The following is a 21767-nucleotide window of genomic DNA, read 5'->3' as shown; positions in this document are numbered from 1 at the left end:
AATACCATGGTATAAAGAGTTGTGCTTATCCTACATCCATAAATTATGTATCATCCTTACTGAATAAGCGAATAAATGTATATGTATTAGTGTATATTTTTATATTGTCGTTTTCTTATTTTATTGACATCTTATATATTAAATATACATATATAATAAAACATTATTCTAAATAACTACTTTTGATATGGTAGTTTGCATATCAAATACTAATAATAATAGTAATAGTAGTAGTAGCAGTAGGAGGAGGAGGAGGAGGAATTGAAGGAACATGAACATTATACAAAAAAAGCAGCAAATTAAAAAAAAACAGCTGAAATCTTCAGGAAAATCCTCCACTACGGCAACCAACCTACATAAACTACGAACACTTGCTAGCCACAAGGAAATCGTAACAGAAGTTAAACAAAATAGCGAACCATTAGAGAGCGGGGGAAAGCAACTATTTTAAGATTTTAAAAATAGATAGTAACAACTATTGCATTTGTACAGATAACATCCGAACATGAAAGGATATTTCTAAAGGAATTGCATCGGCCAACGAACATCAAATAAATGAATGACGTCGGTATAAACAGTAAATCGCGGACAAAATCCAATCAAGAACGGAGAAAAAAGAAAATGGTTCAAAATGGCAGAATTCACTTACGGGATGATCCGCATCTAATTCTGTTCCGTACATCAAAACCCGGTTGGCAAATTTGTCAAGCTCGGAGATTTTTCTGGGAAACCAAACCACATCATCTGAAGAAGAATGTTAGAAAACAAAACGTTTACATAAAACATGCAATTAGTTTGAGATGTGATTAAATGAAGTAATCATATATATATATATATATATATATATATATATATATATTATATATATATAATTATCCACTGATACGATTTCGTCGTCTACGACTCATCAGAGTGGCTGAACCTTGCGAGATAAAATCAATATATATGCCGCTCCCTATATGGAGGTACCAAATTGGTCAAAGGGAAAATTATTCCCAACTCGCATTTAGGTAAAAATACACTTTCGTAAATAATTGAATTCATTCAAAACGTATCGCAAAAACAAATAACATCTATCTATCTATCTCTATCATATATATATATATATATATATATATATATATATATATATATAGAATTTTTGATCTACAGACTTGAAATTTGGTATGCAGGATATTCAGATATGTGGACAACTTTTAATCTGTATTCATTCGAAAAAGGAGATGCTAAGGGGTCAAAATTGAAAAAGATTGGTACGTGGGAGTTTTCGTATTTTATCTGTTACTGTTTCACGAATGCGCATGCGTAAATAGTTCACATTACAGATTACTTATGTTAAGAATAAGTAGTTTGAAAAACAGCTTTTAAAGATCGCATCACGCTAATATAATGGCTATCGTACTTGACTCACTGTGTTTAGGTTTTGGTTTCAATCTCAGCTCGAGTGTTTTTTTTTTTTTTTTACTTACAAGAAGTGAATGATTTAGAAAAAAAACATAATACTTGCATGCACATGTCTCAGTTTCTGCATTAATTAAAATATAATATTTATGCGTATTTTACGACCGGGTAACGCCGGGCGGCCTGCTGGTTATATAATAAACTTCCCAGTATACTAAATATTATAGTATCAGTTTGAATAATAAATATATGAATAAATAAATACAATATCACTAATCTATGGAACTTACCATCTGGACTCTCTGTCTCTTCCGGACAAGTGGGAAAGGTCTTGAGATCCGAGAAATTTTCTGGATTCTGTAACCGCAGTTTCTCCAAGAGTTCTTCAATCGCCATTTTACTACACTCGACGTTCATAAAAATGTCATATTCGCTGTTGTCCCGGCGGGATTTACGCGATTCAATGTGGGTCACATTCACTTTATTGTCCTGAGCGAAAAAAAAAAATTACAGAACAAAAAAAAAGAACAGTAATTTTAGTGTTTTGTGAAGCGGGAGACTTTTTGTAAAAATTATTAGTCACTGGACACGAATTAGAATCTTAGAAGACGTCAGATCGGTTCGGAGTCGCATTTACAGGCAATGCTCTTTTTTCCTTCCCTGCAACCTTTTTTTCCCCCACAGCAGAGACGTTGCAAGCTAGTCTTTGCTCTATCGTTATTTTAATGCCAAGTGCTCGTCAGATTTCCAACCTATGCTCCCCTCTTTTGCCAAACTTAATAAAAGCACTCGCCCAGCTACAACCACTATCAACAATTTCACCCACCCTCTATCTATGCTTAAATCTAAATGCAAATTCCATAAACAAAGCTTCATTCCTAAAACGAACTGCCTGTGGAACTTTGTTTCGCTGGCCTGCTTTCCAGCTGACTACAATGTGGCCGTCTTCAAGTCCAATGTAAACGAGTTCGTCATCCTAAATAATCCATTTCTACCCCCATTTCCACCACTAACAATGATTACGTTGTTGTCTGACTACCGTACACGCATTACCTCTTATCCTATCCTCGGGTGGCTTTCGGGTTTTGATAAGTGGTGACTCCCATGAAAAACAAAAATCCAGGTTAACATCAAAACAAAACAAGATAATGAAGAAAGGACTCAGCAAAAACATTTTATTATTATGCAAATTTGAGTTCAGCACCATTGAAAAAAGTGCTAAATAGACATACACAGAAAAGTTTGGACAAATATGGTAAAATAGTCCCAAAAATGGAGTGTTTTTATTAGCCTTAAAAGAGCCCCTGGGGCACACCCAAGAGTTATCGCGAAGTATAGACAAACAAAATTATATAGAAATCAGTTAGTTTCAAATTCTTCAGGAAGTTTTATAAAAATCCAAGGCATCAATTTTTTTTAATACGCACAAAGGTATCAATTTTAGCTATTTAACCCGAAAGGCAACCCTGGGGGGGAGGAGCTACCGGAGTTTTCCCGGAAAATCTGTTCTGTTACTTAATTACTCATGTCATGTTTAATGTTTGTGCGAAATTTTAAAAAATTTCAAGGCGTAGTTATTGAGAAAAGTGCAGACAGACGAACGGACAAACGGACAAGGGTGAATTTACAGGTCTCCTCTCTCCTTTTGTCGGGGGACCAAAAAATGTTTTAAGATAACATTAAAATAACTTCTGATACAAAATGAATGCTGGGAATATAAAAATTATAAAAGAATCAGCTTACAGGGTTGGATATTAGTGGGTACATCAGCTAGTAGTTTGTTTGAAAAACTGAAAAAGCTGATAAACATGACATTCAAACGGAATTCAATATGGGTGTGTGCACTGCTAGAAATGAAAAGGGACAAAATGGGAGGCAACGGACGACATGGAATTACCCAACCAAGAGGAGATGAGGGTGTTTGGAGAGCATGATAGCTATGAATATTTGTGAGTCTAAAAACAGACACCATTAAATCTACAAAAATGAAAAAGGAGATTTGAACAGAATGCTTGAGAAGAATATTAAAACTTTTAGAAACGAAATTATAGAGTAAAAAGCCAGTAGAAGGAATAAACAGTTGGGCAGTATCGCTAAGAAGTTATCTGTGGCCATTCATAAGTCGGCAAAAGAATACCTAGGCACTTTGACCAGAAAACCAGGAAACTAATGACCATGCACAATGCACTGCACTGATGATACTGGTCGACTCTACATGAAAATAGAATGAACGAAGACGTTTGGTAAGCATCGAGCATTGTGTGGAAGATAAAAAAAGAATTGGAAAACAATTAAGGAATCGGCGAAATAAAACAAAAAGACAAAAAATAAAATGTAGAGAGAGAAACAGCTACATTAATTATTCATAAGAATAAAAAATGAAAGAACCCACAAAAACACCTGGAGATGGCTACGAAAATGATACTCAAACAAAGAAAATCGCTACTCACAGCTGCACAAAACAATGCGATTAGAACTAAGTACATTAGAGTTAAAATGGATCAAACCACAGGAAAGCAGTAAATGTAAGCACTGTGGACAAAGAGACGAAATGATAAATCACATGATAAGTGAGTGCAGTTAATTAGATTCAGAAGAACGCAAAAAGACACACGACTGCATAAGGAAAGCAGTACATTAAAAACTATACATTTTGAACATGCAGACATAAACCTAAAATCGTGTTTGAAATAGAAATTCTCTTAACGTTATAATATTAAAAAGTGTAACACAAAAGCGAAGGAAAAAGTCAAGAAAGCAAAGTGGCTCAGTAACATGCAACAACAATCTCCAAGTATTCTCCTACAACAATCTCCAAGGAGTCTCCTACAACAATCTCCAAGGAGTCTCCTACAACAATCTCCAAGGAGTCTGTGTTCTTCCCGCGGTCTACTTTTATGCAGTCGAGCAGCAAGATTTAGCATCACTTTGCGAGATCACTAGTCATAAAAGTTGTGGGCGCTGCCATCTTAATTCTTTCTTCCCTTCGCCCCGGCAGCTTAATTCAACATCACGCATACATGCGCAGATGCTTTAACGGGAATTTTCCCTACAACAAGTTGGAAGAAACAGCCAAATTGTAGATTTTGCCATTTCAACAATCATACGTCAAGGAGATAGAAAAACCAAGAAAATTTACCAGAGAACATGAATATCTAGCCTGAAGATAGTCAATATAATACGAATAATCGTAGTAGCTGTAGGAACAGTCTCGAAAATAAACTGGAAATTGGTATCAAAGGGATAACCGAGTCTATACAATGTACGGCAATAATGAAAATAGCTGCAATGTTAAGGGAAATCCTCGAATGCGGAAATTAACCCAAATAAATTACGAACATCAACCAGACACATAGTTGCAACAAAAATAAAAGAGAGACGTGGACGGGGCTCCACGGTTGATACGAAACAAAATAAGCTTGAAGAGTCAGGGTGGAAATACTGAGAAGGGAGATCAATAACCACTCGAAAAATGTGGAGAGTATTAGAAGCGTGGGTGGTGGCTATTTCTACTGAAATACAAGAAGATTTCAATGGCGTTGCCAGTGGAAAATTAATAGTAAACGGCTTTTTCAAAAACGCTATATCATTTGCAAATATTTATCATAAGAGGTGGAGAGTAATGAAAAATTCGGAAGATTTATCACTCAGATTCCAGGTTACATGGCCGGTTATTATCATTGATCACCTGTGTGGGACCACGTAATAAATAATAATAATAATGATAATAATAATAATAATAATAATAATAATAATAATAATAATAATAATAATAATAATAATAATTTTTGTCGCCATAAACTGGCGCCACACCAAATAAGTGAGAAGGGTCAAGGAGGATGGAAAGGCCAAGGAGAGGAAGCACTAACCGGGCCTCCTCTAGAAGGGTGCGAAGAGGACTTAGACCTTCGGGAGGCTTATTACTACCCAACTCCCAGTGAATACAAATGGTCGCTGCCAATGAGAAATCAATAGTAAATGGCTACTGCGATAACGTCAACTAATTTGAAAAGGTTATCGAAAAAGTTGATGAGCATTGGAAATCTGGGGAAACTTATTACCACTCTGACTCCAGAGAACAAGATAGGCTGTTCTTAAAGAGAAATCTTTGATGTTAAACTGTGTGAAAACTCCTAGTAGGGGAATATTAATAACAATAATAATAATAATAATAATAATAATAATAATAATAATAATAATAATAATAACAATAATAATAATAATAATAATAATAACAGTAATAATAATGCTAATAATAACAATAATAATCATAATAATAATAATAATAATAATAATAAATGATGTGAAGTATCAGATTAGGAAAACGGCTGAAAGTCCCTTGTGTCGATTGTGTGGGCAGAAAAATTGAGAATGTACAACACCTCGTTAGTACGTGTGCGAATTAACTCAAAAGGAATACAAGAGACGGCATGACAATATTTCGATAAAGGTCCATTGAGATGTATGCTAAAAAAAAGGGTTGGAATCCAGTGAAAAATGGTACGAGCATACTCCAGAAGGGATAGTGGAGAGGGATAATGTGAAATTATTGTAGGATATGAATATTCAATGTGATAATGTGACTAAGGCAGGGAGATCAGATTTAGTCTTGTTGGAAAAAGGGAACACAAGTCAACACTCATTGGTCTAGGAGTACCAGCTGATGCGAATGTCGAGGAAAAACAAAAGGAGAAGATCGAAAAGTGCCAATACTTGAAAAGGGAGATAATAAATATTTTGGAAGTTGAAGAAGGTAGAAGTTGTACCTGTTGTGATGGAAGTCCTGGAGAATGTGGATAAGGGATTTGGCAAGTGAATTTAGAAAATTGGGATTCATTGAAATTTTGGAGTACTTCAGAAAACTGCGTTGTTGCGAACCTGCAGGATGTTGGGGAAGGCGCTGGGATTTTGGGAAAAGAAGATGCTGATAGCCTATGGTAATTTGTTGTGATCCGCCTATCAGCATAAAATAGACAATAACAACAGCCAGACACAAAATGTGACAACAGAAATAATAATAACTAATGGAAGCTATGGAAATTCCACAGCGGCATTTTTTATAAGTCATATATTACTGCTGAGCATTGTGGAATTTTAAAGTGAATGGAGACCCCGCGATATAATTGTAGCCCTTTTGTTAAAGCTGCTAAATCTAAGTAATTTGGTTAATGTAATGTTAAAATATATCTGTTTATTACGGTTTATTCTCAATATCCTTATATGAGTAATATTACCATTGTATGGACGCCCGGCGCGAACAGAAACCCCATGATATCATTATACCATCTTTAGACACAACAGATACTACTCTTGGATCCTAGCCAGAAGAACAAGAAGATATATTTTAGTTTGACATACGACCCAAAAGCGACATCATTTTTTTTTTTTTTTTTTTTTTTTTACATTGCGTTTTCAATGATCGGGAGATCCTATTTATTAAAAAGAAGGATAGAAAATGATAACATAAGACAAACATTAAATTAGCGTATCTATATATTAATTTACTGTTTGTAGTATGGTATCACATACTACCATCCTTTCTAATAAATAGGGTCTCCGGTTCGAATTATTTATAATCTGGAAACCGTGACACACGTAAGTACGTATGTACGTTAAAAGGTGTTACGGTATTAATATATTGATAATAATGAAAAGTGGGTTCCCTCAGCACTAAAACAAACAGTCTAGGTCATTGTTGAGATAGCTTACTTCCGGTTGGCTGAGATAAGGTTTTAGTCCTGTGCAGTTTTGGAATGTCCACCCTCCCAGACTTTAACTTCTCCCTTCAAGAAGGAGTAATTGTTTTGCTACCCGCTTGAGACGTCTCTACTGAGAAATGCCGACAGAGCTGTCCAGGCATGTTTTGCAGGTCGAAATGTTCTTCCGTTAAGGCGCTGACTTATCAAATCCCATTTTCCGACCATTGTGTCACATTATTCCGCCGTGGAAGAGAGATAAATATCTTGAAAACAAACGATGATGCATGATTAGAGCTGACGTTTGTTTTAAAACCGCAATCAGAAAACCAAATGAGGAGATGTGATTGGCAAGATACGGGTTTGCATAGAATCGCAATTGCACCGGATTAACTCTATAATTGAGGATGATTACAATCTTTCCCGATCGTCACGTGAAACAAGCATAGGAAAGAGGTGGAGAGTACTGGAAATCTGGAGAGATTTGTTGTCACTTACATAAAGAAAGGGTAGATAACTCAAAGAGTCAATGCAAATGAGAAACTTTCATGAGACTATCAAATTCACAAACGGTCATCAGTCACTTGCAAATAATTTGCATTCCTTTTGCGATAAACAAGTTTGCGGGTCCATATATCACCAGTAAATTAAACTATAGCCTAGTGCGTAACCCTTGCGTATAGTTTATTTAACTTATGTGCGAGTTCAGCCTAGGTACTGATGTTATTATATCGTATTCAATAAAATTCTGTGATGAGCATGTACGCAAGCACCCGAGGATGGTGCGAACATGCTTTCACTAGACACCCTTGAAATATCAGAATGCACTCGCCCAAGAGTTATCTATATTAAGACGACACCTGGACCATTTTCAGGTGGGTTTTGAATCGTTTCAGTGTTCGTAATTATCGAAATTACAGTTCATATTGGGTCGCATTGGCGTTATTGTTCGAGCCCGTGTTGGGTCGTATCGACGTCACTATTCAAGTTTGTGTTGGGTCGTATCGACGTTACTGTTCGAATTTGTGTTGAGTCGTATCGACGTTACTATACGAGTCCGTGTTGAGTCGTGCCGACATTATTGTTCGAACCCGTGTTGGGTCGTATTAGCGTTATTGTTGGCAGGTGACGATGATCAAGTGGTTAACGACACGAACTGACGACCTGGGTGTTTTAAGTTCGAATTCCAGTGCGTTCCACAAAAAGCACTTTCACTTAAGATGTTGGCAAACTTCTCGTGGTATCCCCCTGTAAGTACCCGGTATCTTTCTAGAAAGCATTCTGGCTATAAAAGTATCGGAGAAACCAATGCCAATAATAGAATCTTTGGATTGATACAATATAATGAGGATGATGAGCGTTACTGTTTGAGTCCTTGTCGGGTCATACTGGCGTTGCTATTGGGTTCGTGCAAGCCAACATTCTTGTCCGAGTCAATAGTTTACTTAGGTTTATTGACACAACTTAATCTGTGGCAAAGAACGCGACTTTCAAGTTATGATTACATGATTGCTAATTAACAAACGACGTTAATTAAGACATCAACTTGCAATTTGAATCAAGATATCGTTGTGAAATGATTTGATTTCGATACGTCTACTCAGTGGTATGGAAAAGCATGGTGTGTGGGCAAGTCGCAAGATATGCAGTTTTCATGCCATAACGAAGAGATGGAATATATGCAAATTTTCAGTGTTTATCAGAAATGAAATAGAGACGATTTTTTTTTTCTGAATTGTCCACTTGCCAAAATCCTAAAAGACGGTATATTTTTTTTTCTCTGAAGGGAAGAAAGGAAAGAGGGAAAGGAGAGAACGCAATACGGATTTGATTTTTTTTTTATTGTTTATATTTTTTTTTCTAAAACAGATAGAAAAGAGAGAAGAGAACGAAACGAACTAGAACAGAAAGAAGAACAGAATGAAATTTAACAGAGAACGAAGAAATAAAAGGAGAATGAAGAAAAGAGAGAAAGAAAATAAAGATGGAAATGAGAAGGCGGGAGAATAACTGGTTTACTTGATTTTTTTTTTAAGAAAGAAAAAAGAGAATGATTGAAAACAAGAAAACGAAAGACAGAAAGAAAAGAAAAGAAGGAAATGGATAAAATAAGAAATAGAGCAAAACTAACTTTTATTTATTTATTTTCTTTTTTTTTTTTCGAAAGAAATGAAAAGGAAAAAAGTGAATTTAAAATGCAAAACCGTCAAGGGGGATGGCGGCATTAATTTTCACATTTTTTTTTTTTTTTTGTGGCGGGGGAGGGAGATGTCGACGTCGTGCCATATTCAACATTTGATATTCCAAAATGGTCACTCATCTGATATTAGCCGGGTTCAACGTCGATTAACTTCCGTGATCAAACGAGAACTGGTTTATCGACGTAATCATGCCGCTTGATAACGCGCATAAAAAATAACTTATGATTTAAGATACAAGAAGAAAAAGAGCCTTGTGATAATTAGTGCTATGACAACAGAATATTCTTACCATTGTTTTGACTCGAGTATATATCCGACACAGACACAGTTAATCAACCGAGAACCACATCACTCTATCTAAAAACATATAAGATGTCAAAATAATGAAAAGAATATTCTCGTCATAGCCCTAATGATAACAGACTATTTAAAGCAAATGAAACGACATTTTCCTAGACTTTGATGCAATTTTAATAATAAACTAGCATGGGTGCCCGGCGTTGCCCGGGTGTTTGGAGGTGTATGCTGAGCAAAAAAAAGGGGTAATTTTTTAAACTTTGACCCCTATTATGACCTCTGAAAATTTATTTTTTTGGCCTCAAGATAAGTTACTTTTCTACCAAACTGGATATATTTTTCGTATTTTTATTCAATGTAACATGTTTATTCAGCTCGAAAACCATACAGTGTTTACCGATGTATTGGAAAATTCAAGATGGCGTCTTAGTCCCTCTTGAACACGGTAAGTTTGGGAAAAGGTGTTATAAATAAAAAACTGAATAAAATACTGTTAAAAACTCGCTCAATATGTTACCGTGACATAGGTTGACATATATTCGGCGGGTTTTTAATAGTATTTTTTCTAGTTTTTTATTTATAACACCTTTTCCCAAACTTACCGTGTTAAAGAGGGAGTGAGGCGCCATCTTGAATTTTCCAATACATCGGTAAACACCGTATGGTTTTCGAGCTGAATAAACATGTTACATTGAATAAAAACACGAAAAATATATCCAGTTTGGTAGAAAAGTAACTTATCTTGCCTTTGATAACATGTATTTGTTATATATTTGGTTTTTGACAACTTTTTCGAATTTATGTGTACAGTAATACAAACCCGTTTTTCGAGCTGAATAAATATGCTACATTGAATAAAAACACGAAAAATATATCCAGTTTGGTGGAAAAGTAACTTATCTTGCCTTTGATAACATTTATTTGGGTAATCTCCAAAAATACCGTTAGGGCTTACAACATGGCCGCCAGAAGAGTCAACAAAAAACTGCGAATAAAATATATAAAACTCGTAATTTCTGTTTTTAAAGTGGGTTGTCAATTTTCTTTATGAAATATACTTCCAAAATAAACTATTACAGTTGTTTAAAACATAATAGAAGTATTATTTTTTATTTTTTAAAAACAATGTTTACAAAATGTCTACGAACGTGCGTAGACATTTTGTAAACATTGTTTGGTTGCCATAACAACGTGACGGTAGTGAACGTGTGTGTGTGCGTGTGTGCGCGTGTGCTTGCTAGTACTACTATTAAGTTTGTCGGAGCGTTTGATTTCGTGTAGTTTAGTTTCGTATTTTTTTAATTTGTGAATAACAAGTTATTAAAAAATTAAACCCTTCCAAGATGGACAATAAATAAAGCCATAATATTTTATGGTAAAGGTAAGAGCGTAGAAACCATTGTTTTTTAGGAGATGTGATTATTGGATTAACCAATCAGAAATCGTCTGTGGCACACACATCTCTGTTTTTATAGATATATAGATAGATAGATAGATAGAAGATAGATAGATATAGATTAAAAAAAAAACTATTTCTTTCCTCTGTTTATATTTATTTCCAGCACATTCATTAATTTTACAGTTTACTTTGTGTGTGTGTCTCTTTCTCTCTCTCTCTCTCTCTCTATCTCTCTCTCTCTCTCTCTCTCTCTCTCTCTCTCTCTCTCTGTCTTTATGAATGTGTTATAACTGTCTTTCTTTTACTATTTCTTCTCTCGGACAAAGAATTTCAATCTAATCATATTGAAATAATAATACTGTTTAGAATGAGAGATAGGGAGGGTGAGAGAGAGAGAAAGACCAACTGTGCTTTATTTGAACTTTGTTTCTAAACCTTTTATTATTTATAAACTTAAAATTTTCAAATAACAGTTTTAATGTACGCTAGGGAATTTTTATCCTCTGTCCTCAAATTAACAGAGATTTGAGCATTCCTGTAATTATCTGGTCCCTGTTGATTGCGGTGTAATGCTGTTCCTGTGTAGTTCTAGGAGGTCCACCCTCCCAGGCTTTGCCTTCTCTCTTTGAGAAAGGGTTAGTTTATTAATAATCCCCAGAGTCGCCCTCACCGGGGAATGCCGACTGGGGCTACCCTCGCACTTTTTGCAGGTGGGAGTGCCTTTCCTAGGGGGATGGGAGAGCTGACTTCTCAATTCCACTTTCCGACTCTGGTGTCTAAGTTCTTGCAGTGAACGTAATTTGCAAAAACTGTTTAAGTAGTAAAGAAATAAGAAAATAAAGGAATAATCTTTCAGCGCCATGCTGAGTCAGGTCGGCTAGTCTATATATAACTAAAAAAGTGAGAATGTGTGTGCGTGTGTGTGTGTGTGAGAGAGAGAGAGAGAGAGAGAGAGAGAGAGAGAGAGAACAATTCTCAACCTATATGCTCAACGAATTTTTTTATCTACAGACTTGAAATTTTGTATATAGGATATTCAGATATATGGAAAACTTTGTAATCTCTTTTCATCCGAAAAAAGAGCTGCTAAAGAGTGAAAATTAGAAAATGTTGTACTTAGGAATCGTCGGGGTTTTATATGTTTGTCAACTGTTTCATGACTACGCGCGCGCGAATCGTTCACATGACAGCTTCCTTATGGTAGGAATAAGTAAGTTTGAAAACACTTTTTAAAGATCGTATCACGCTGGCCTAATGGTTATCGTACTTAACTCACTGTCTATAGGTTTTGGTTTCGCTCTCAGCTCGAGTATTTTTTTTTTTTTTTTTTACAAGAAGAGAATTGTTTAGGAAAAAAAACATAATACTAGTATGCACATATCTCATTTTCTACATGAATTAAAATATAATATTTATGCGTATTTTACAACCGTCCAACGCCGTGTAAGCTGCTAGTAATTATATAAAGTTAAATCTTCTTAAAGAAAAATAAAAGAAATTATGAAGTTCAAGACTATTTGCTTCATTTATTCACAATTACTTACCGGACAGAAAAAAAAAACGTTTTAGTTTCTTTCATTCATAACTTGAAAATTTATACTAATAAAAAGTTATCTAAAGTTATCTAAAAGTTATACTAATAAAAAGCATATCGCGTAGGTGTGTCATTGGTTATTGTCTTACCTGAAAAACTTTGAGCGCACTCGAAAGGCAGCCAATCTGACTCCTCAGTGATACAAGAATTGAACTAATCCTCTCTCGACTCGCACAACCTCGGCCCATTTCTCTTTCCTGTAGAAATAAAAAGAAAACACCATTAAAATGTATGCTTGAATTATTCATTATCAAAATCAAGATTAAATCTTTTCCACCTAATGAAAAGTAAGTTCATCGAAAACATCGATTTCTTAAATAAAACTTCGATTTTCATTGATGAAATATCCAAGTTGAGATGATTTTAGCGACACAGACTATTTTTCAGCACTATGACACCGCTTACCAAGGTCTAAAAGGGACTATCTGATCTGGTGCAAACAGGCTGTCTTAAGATACTAGTTTCCTGACCTAAAATGCTTTTTTTTTACATGGAGGTCACCATTTGTCAAGGCCCGGAGTCCACTCAGGGATAAGGGTTATTGCGTGTACAGTAATGAATGAGATAGTATTGTAGTAATCATTAGTATTGAAGATTTGATAGAGTGTCTTACTTAAGGGGGCGGTGTGTCTGGAATTTGTTTATGTTGGATTTGAAGACATCCAAGTTGTAGTCAGGTGGGAAACAGGCAAACGGAAGAGAGTTCCACAGTCGTGCACTTCTGAGAAAGAAGCGCTGCTCATGGAATCTATGTTTGGATTTAGGCACGGATAAAGAGTGGGGAAAATTATTGACAGTAGTTTCAGCCAGACGGGTGTTTCTCATGAAAGATTGGCGAGGGGGGACGAGAGATTGGAGCTCAGACGAGTACTTGCCATGGAAATAACGATAAAACCAAGACAGGCTCGCAACGTCTCTTCTGTGGGAGAGAGGCTGCAGGGAAGAGAAAAGGGCATCCTCCACTAAACCACGAAGTCTATTTTGTACTCTTTCAAGGAAGGATAGGCTGTTTTTAGCAGCTCCTGCCCAGATGTGGCAGCAGTACTCCACCTTTGGACGTACTTGGCTTTTATACAGACAGAGAATTGTATCAGTAGTGAGATATCTTCTGGAGCGGTAGAAGGATTCCACCATTTTCCCAGCGTCCTTGGCAACAGACCTGATGTACGTGTTCCATTTCAGATCAGGAGTAAAAGTCAAGCCCAGAAGCTTGTCAAAACATGGAGTCTCCCCAAGACGACAGCCATCCATTTCAATTGATGCCAGATGGGGATCAGAGCGTTGATGATGTAAAGATAGAAGCTTGGTTTTGGATGCATTAAAAGTGACCAGCCACCTCTTTCCCCACTGTACCACGCACTCAAGATCAGAGGAGAGAGAATTAGAGAGAACTTTGTCATTTACGGCCTTTGATGTGTTGCCATAGATGGTCGTGTCATCAGCATAGATGTCAACGAATGATTTAAGTATGTCTTTTGGGAGATCATTGATGTAGATCAGGAAGAGAGTTGGGCCCAGGATGGACCCTTAAGGGACTCCAGCATTAATACTGTGGGCCTCTGATTTCTGCCCATCAACCACTACTCTTATGAATCTATCAGAAAGAAATGATTTAATGATTGAGAAAACATTTCCAGTGATACCGTAGTTGGAAATCTTGTGAAGTAGGCCCTTATGCCATACCTTATCGAAGGCCTTCGATATGTCAAGAGCAATTGCCCTGGAAAGGAAGCGTTTGTCAAGAGATTCACTAATCCTATGTGATATAACCGTTAGCATATCTGCTGTAGATCTTGCAGAGTGGAATACATATTGCATATCACTAAGAAGGTTGTTTCTGTTGAGGTGGTTGACTACTTCTTTATTTAATATGGATTCCAACAACTTACTCATGACACACAGGATACTTATTGGTCTGTACTGAGAGGGAGATGACTTTTCACCTGAATTCTTAAATACAGGGCATACTGATGAGGTTTTCCAAGGTGTTGGAAAGCACTTCTCCTTAAGGCAACGCTTTAATAGTTTTATAAGTATGGGGGCAAGTTCTGGTTGGAGCTTTTTCAGCACTATAACTGGAATGCCGTCAGGGCCAGTTGCTTTACTGGAATCAAGGTTCTTGATTAGTTTGGCGACCTCACGCACAGATATTTGTATGTTGCATAGCGTGTTGTCTGTTATAGGAGGAAATACGGGGAGTTGATGGCCTTTGTCGCATAGGGTAGAATTAGCTGCAAAGTTCTTGGCAAATAGTCTGGCCTTGCCTGATGCTGACGAGATGACCTCAGATCAATTGATGATAGTTGGGATAGAACCGAATATCGATGTTATTAATATTTAATTTTCCTTTGCAAAACTCAATCATGTTCTGTAAAGTCAAAAGAACAAAAAACATTTTTCTCTACAAAACAACCAACCAAACACCATGAATAAATATCTGAAGACATACACAACTTGAAATGTATAAACTTTCTTCTGGCATTAAATAATCCGGAAAAAAAAAGGTTGATATGCCATAAAGCAAAGCAGACAACCAAACACAATATATAAAAATTCGAAGCTATAAAGAACTTGAAGCATAAAACTTTTTTCCAAAACTGCTGGATTCAACATTAAATAACCAGAAAAGGGTTGATATGCTGTAAAGCAAAACAACCAAGCCAAACACAATGAATAAATATTTGAAGACATAAATAAGGCATAAAACCGCTATCTTCAGGAAACGTAGCGAGTTAATGCCTCTATCCACTGCACCATGGGCCCCAAATAACAGTCAGCAAATCAATAAATAAATAAATAAATTACTCATCTCAAAGGATTTCAATAAAAAATATATATAATATTTATTTCAATAAAAAAATATATATAATATTTATTTCAATAAAAAAAATATATATAATATTTATTTCAATAAAAAAATATATATAATATTTATTTCAATAAAAAAATATATATAATATTTATTTCAATAAAAAAATATATATAATATTTATTTCAATAAAAAAAATATATATAATATTTATTTCAATAAAAAAATATATATAATAGTTATTTCAATAAAAAAAATATATATATTTATTTCAATAAAAAAATATATATAATATTTATTTCAATAAAAAAATATATATAATATTTATTACTAATAAAAAATATATAATATTTATTTCTAATAAAAAATACCATTTATTAAAACCAAAATGGCACTTGGCCGAATATGAGGGCGGTTATGACGAACTAATCCTAACTATGCTAACCTAGCTAGTTCCTAAATTCATTCCTCTTTCACTAAAATACGGCATTGATACTATACATCCTTTACCGTATACATTCTATTCAATCAACATAAAAATTGTACCATGGCTAATCTACTTAAAATCCATATTTTTGACAATATGCTATGATGGCTTAGCAAAATAAAAGATTGTGGGTGTATGTAAATATTTTGTCTCTTTACAATTATTTTCTCACGCGTCACACTGCTGTTAGAGTATTATGTGCGCGATATTCAGCATCTAGAGAGAATTCAAACTGTTCTATAGGGGACGGACAATGCCGGGAAAATATCGGAAAAAAATATTGGAATCGTCCCATCACTAATTTATATAAACATTTATTTCAACTAGAATTCAATTTCAAACAACCAATTTATCCTAGGCTAGCAAGGTTATCTGACATCGTCCAGCATTGCTTATGCTACACTTTTCCTTCACTTTTTCTACTACCCTAAATACACGATTTACTTCCCCTTGTTTCTCTTCAACGACATTTTCTAAAAAATAAAAAAAAAAATGCAACATGTTCTACTCCACCTAAGTCCAATCTTTCCTTGTATTCTTATTTTCTCATCTTTTTTAATACACCATCTTCCTTCTCCTTCATCTATTTTTATCCCTTCTCCCCCCCCCCTCTATTTAAAATCATGTGCCTTCGCTCCATCCTTTTCACGTCGCTTATTAAACTTCTTCCAAACAATATCATCAGAGAATGGAATCATAAAAGTCCCTTTTCGACATGCTAATCACCGCGAAATTCATGAATAAAAATGAGTTTCGACGAAAACGCATCTGTTTATTTTTTTTTTTTGTTTTGTTTTTCTGTTTGTTTGTATGTTTTGATTTTTGCTTTCATTTTGCTTTCTAATTTTTTTATTTTCATTGCCGTTGCTTGTAAATAAGGAATATTATTCATTCGATGCAATTTCGTAAAGCGACCCGTCATTAGTCCTGGCCCGTTCGCTCGCCGGTCGGCGACGGCCGAAACTAGCTCGGGCGGAAAACACAGATCGAATAGTGATTACATTTATCGATCGTCAACCTCATGCGACAGACGACAGTGTCAAAACGCGAAAAGCTAGCGGAGAGCGACGACGACACCGGACGACGATAACGATGACGACAGCAAAAGAAACAAAAGAAATATCTTGTTTAACAACGGTCGTCAAGGAGTACACGACACGGCCGCATTTCGCCATTGCCGAAACGTTGATGACGTCCTCTATGACGTCAGCGGCATACGATCCAGCAATCCTGGTTGGATCAAAGTATTAAGAGTCAAAGTCCAAATATACTCTGGTTGCTGATTGGCTGAAAAAGGTAAAAAAAAAATGTACTAACATCGTTTATGGCTGATAACGTTTTTTAAACAGTAAAAACATTTTCCTGAGGCTAAAGTACGGTAGCATTCAAGTCTAATGTAAACAAGTTCTTGTTGAACCGTCCTCTTTAATAAACAAATTCTACTAACTTACGCCATTAACGATTACTACACTACCACCTTACATTCATTAACCCTTATCCTCGAGTGGCATTCGGGCTTTGATAAGTGGTGATTCCTTTGCAAAAAATTAGAAAAAAAAAAAGGTCTGGAATTAGTCAGCAGGATCCTGTGAAAATTCCACGGTGATTTCTGTCAATTTGGAGAATTTACCGTAATATTCCTTCCATAATAATAAATGTTTGTCAGAGTCAATGCTATTAAAAACGACATTTTTTTTTTTTTTTAATTTCCGTAAAAATAATTTTTCGTTATTCGTTCAACATTTTTAAATAAATAAAACAAAGATTTCTGAATTGAAAGCCATGTTAAATTTCGGATTAGTTTCCGGTGAGTAGCTACTTGGTACAAGTCCTGGATAAGAAAACAAGTTTTCGATGGATGGCTCTTCTATACAAGTCCTGGAGATGAAAAAGAGTTTTCGGTGGATAGTTAATCCTGGGCTTTAAATTTTTGCAGGCAAAGATCAAAGATCTTTCTCTTGTGGACACGAAAAAAAAAAGTGCGGTAATTCTAAAAGATCCAATACTTTTTTTTTTTTTTTAGCAATTTCGGTTTCTGATTGGTTGCTAGCAGAACGTGTATCCATGTGATTAGTCAGTTCCTATTACAAATGACTATTAGTAAGACCTTCGGATTTTCTTTAATCATACCCTCACCTTATATTAAAAAAAATGTTGCAACAAATATGTTCTCTTCTTTATATGTGTATATACTACCTTGCCGTGCCAAAAATACGTTCAAATATATTTAATTCATGCAGATTTCGTATTTATTATTACAGAAACAATTCTCTAATTTTCTATTAAATATTATACTGTACCTAGTACTGATTTCCCTTCTTTTTCTTTTTTTTTTACAAAAATGACATGCGTGCTATCAACTAGAATCGAAACCAAAACATTTAGCCACGATGTAGGTATAGAAATATAGGTATGAAAGATGTAATAATCAACGATTTGAAGAAATGAATCGAATTTGAACATGCGCAACAAGCAATATACATATATCGGCAAGTTGAAATGCAAAATGTTCATTTCAAATGGCCGACATATTTCTGTATGTCGGCAAGTTGAAATGAACATTTTGCATTTCAAATGGCCGACATATTTCTGTACGCGTCATTCATCCATCCAAACAAAGATTTTACTTGGTATAAATCATCATTTGTGTATGATTACTATTTTCTTATAATTTCAGTCTTATGTGACTAGTAATTTAAGAGTTTATCGGTTAAATATTTACACATACAAACAGACACTTACGCATACATCTACTGTTTTAGTTATATAGAAAATTGTAGCAATTGAATTCTTTTTAAAACATTAAATATTCTCCCAATGTGTTGACATCGTTTACGGCTGATAATGTCTTTTGAATTGTACAAACGTTTCTACCGAAATTCTGGAATTTATATCAACCAAAGGGACCCTGTGGAAATTCCACGGTGGTTTCCACATCACTTTTGTATAATTCATTGTAATATTCCATCCGAAGTAAAAAAAAAGAAAAAATCACACTGGTCAAAATTTGTATCACTTTTGTAATTTTGTTTAGATTTCTAAAACTGATTTAGGGTATTTTTACAAGGCTAAACCAGGAAATGGCATAAGTTTTTCTCCAAATTGTTGTGCTAAGTTGATTTGAAAAGAAAGCAGATCCTGTGACAAAATCGATTAGATTTTTGTGGTACTATCAGCTGACTTTTGTCAACACATAACCTGAATGTGTTTTTAAGACAATAATGTTTTGGTAACAATATATATTGATTACCTGATAGAAACATCGATTACTGTAAACTGATTGGTGGACATTGATAAAAGTTAGTATACGTAAATTGTATGCTGCTTCGCTATAGTTTAACTTCAGGGTCTGAACTTCCGTTTCTTCAAACTCCTGGAATGCTCAGCGGCAAGGCGATCTCGCTTCTGATTCCAACAATATTCAGTTATCATGACTGCGTCTCAGCGACTCTGGAACCTGGTCTCTATCTCTTTTAGGTCCTGTCCTGATGGAATCTGCCCCCCCCCTGCTCGTCACTCATTGAATCCAGGTTCTAAGATCCATATGTGAAAGTAGGTAGTGCATCTTGACATCCATGTTGCGGTCCAGCTTTCTGGATTATTTGGTCGTTTTTGTTTTACGGCATATCAACCCTTTTTAGGTCATTTAATGCCGAATACAGTGATTTTGAAGAAAAAGTTTTAATAGAATATTTGGAGTCTTTTTTTCAAGTCAGTTTCTATTCAACCCATAGTTAGGACCCTAACAGATACTACCACTCCGGGTCAGAGTGGACCTGGGAGCAATGGCAATTAAAGGCTTGCTCCACACTTCCCAAAGCCCGCAAGCTGGGGCCTCACCATCGGATATAGTTTAAGGTAATATCTAGGACCAGCTTTCTGGAAGCTATCAGCATGTTGCTGACAAGTTCTGCATAGTTTCTGGCCTTATTGTTGCCAAGAAAGTTCTCCACTACTTCGTTCATTGCGTTTTCAAACTCTGATTAACAGCCGGATCTGAGGACCGTCAACGATGCCAACTTTCAACTTCTCTACGATCAATCGTAGAAACGTCTGGCACAAGTAAGTGAAGTAGTCACGATCCTTGTCCAAAGCACTGGTGAACTGCATGATTAAATTGAGCTTGAAGTGCAGCAATAGGAAGAGTATTCTGTCTCTATCCACCGGAAGGTTATTGATGACGTTCCTTTCTTTGCAAGGCAATAATTCATCTCGCACAACCCAGTTCTTTTATGTGTATGCTGAGCACCAACCCTCTTTAATAAATTATGGCACTACGTTCGGTGTTCTTTAAAAGTATTATAAAATTATGTACCCATAAAAATCTTTATATATATATATATGGGAGGGGACCTTATAAAGTGCTCGATTATATAGAAAAATATTCAAGGGCATAATATTTATTTTTTAAAATGTACGGATCAGAAATAGGCGATACCGATGTTTTTCTGACCTTTAGTAAAATTTAAAAATATATATATATATATATGTGTGTGTGTGTGTGTGTGTGTGTGTGTGTGTGTGTGTGTGTAAATATCTATATACATAAGTATATAATAATGAGGTGAATACCGCAAGCATATATTTCATTCATTCTATCTCTCATATATATATATATATATATATATATATATATATATATATATATATATATATATATATATATATATATATATATGAGATAGAGTGAGAGAAAGGGAGACGTTAGCGGTATTTACCATCTATCCTGATTATACTGACATCAAAACGGGATTTTATTAATTTAAAATGTATTTTACTCTTATTTTATGCGTAATACTAACTTGATTTTAACGTCAATGCATTCAGCATATAGTCGCCTTTAAAAGATACAATTTTTATGTTACTGCATATCGTCTTTCCGGTAAAATTACATGTGCCGAAGAACGGCGTGATTGTCTAAAAAAAAGATTACAACCCCCTCTATCATTTTATCATGGATTTTTTTTTTTTATTATTTTTTTTTTAATGATATCGTCTTCAGATTATAATTTTCTTTCTTGAACATATTTGTGAATTATTTCTGCGAGAAATTGGTTTCATTTTGAATTTTTTTTCTTTTCGCCATCTTCACATCTTCAGAAATTTCTCCCCATTATGTTCTTCATAGAACTTGCCTAAACCTTTTTATGCCCAGTTGCATGTTTAAGTCTTGCAATTGCTTGGTTCGGAGTTTCACAATAGATGTTGATGTGTCCTGTGTATGAGAGATCCTGATAACTTTAAGCCATGTTGTTTGAGTCTTTCCCGCCTTGTTTTTGATTGGTCGAAGTGATTACTAGCTGCGATATCAAGCTTGTATTCGTTTGTTTTTTCTTTTTTTTTTTTTTTGTTATTTTTTTCAATTTTCATCCCAAACAAGGCACAATGCCACTTTGAAGTAGGGGGCTACTATCTAGGACATAAATTGCAGGTGTACTATGTAGGGAGTTCAGCAGCAAGATGTCTGTTTACATTACACTTGAACTTCTGCATGTCAGTACGGTTCGGAAAACAGAATCCCGGAAGGGAGTTCCAAAGTCTAGCAGTTCTGGGAAATAAACTATTGGAGTAGAAGACTTCTTACACCTAGAGATCTCTGTGTAGGGGTGGGATTTTGCTGCTTGTTGGGAGTATTTAAGTCGAGAGGGTACAAGTGCTTGTAGTTCGTACTAGCATCTACCATTAAAGTACTTGTAGAACAGGCAGAGAGATGCAACATCTCGTCGATGGGATAGAGGCTGAAACTTAGATGACAGTTCAGGACCTATCAGGTTGGCGACTCTCTTTTGAACCCTGTCCAGGAATGAAACACTAGTAGCAGACCGTCTTTCTCAAAATTTCTTCTTTTCCCAGTCACTTAATATCCCTCGCGCATTTAACGCT

General features: G+C 35.3%; 1 protein-coding gene across 1 annotated transcript in view; it reads right to left on the bottom strand.

The window, feature by feature from the left end:
- Nucleotides 1–21767, bottom strand: part of LOC145263132 (tryptophan 5-hydroxylase 1-like) — an 88459-nt gene that overhangs the window by 37188 nt on the left and 29504 nt on the right. The window contains exons 2-4 of the mRNA XM_080120080.1: nucleotides 12678–12785; nucleotides 1692–1890; nucleotides 650–744 (exon numbers count right to left, since the gene is read on the bottom strand). Of these exons, the coding sequence (XP_079976206.1) occupies nucleotides 650–744; nucleotides 1692–1890; nucleotides 12678–12785 (402 nt within the window). The remainder of the gene's footprint in view (nucleotides 1–649; nucleotides 745–1691; nucleotides 1891–12677; nucleotides 12786–21767) is intronic.

Source organism: Euprymna scolopes, chromosome 38 (assembly GCF_053919585.1).
Source record: "Euprymna scolopes isolate OS-2025 chromosome 38, ASM5391958v1, whole genome shotgun sequence".
NCBI lineage: Eukaryota > Metazoa > Mollusca > Cephalopoda > Sepiida > Sepiolidae > Euprymna > Euprymna scolopes.
This window is presented reverse-complemented; position numbering and strand designations above follow the sequence as displayed.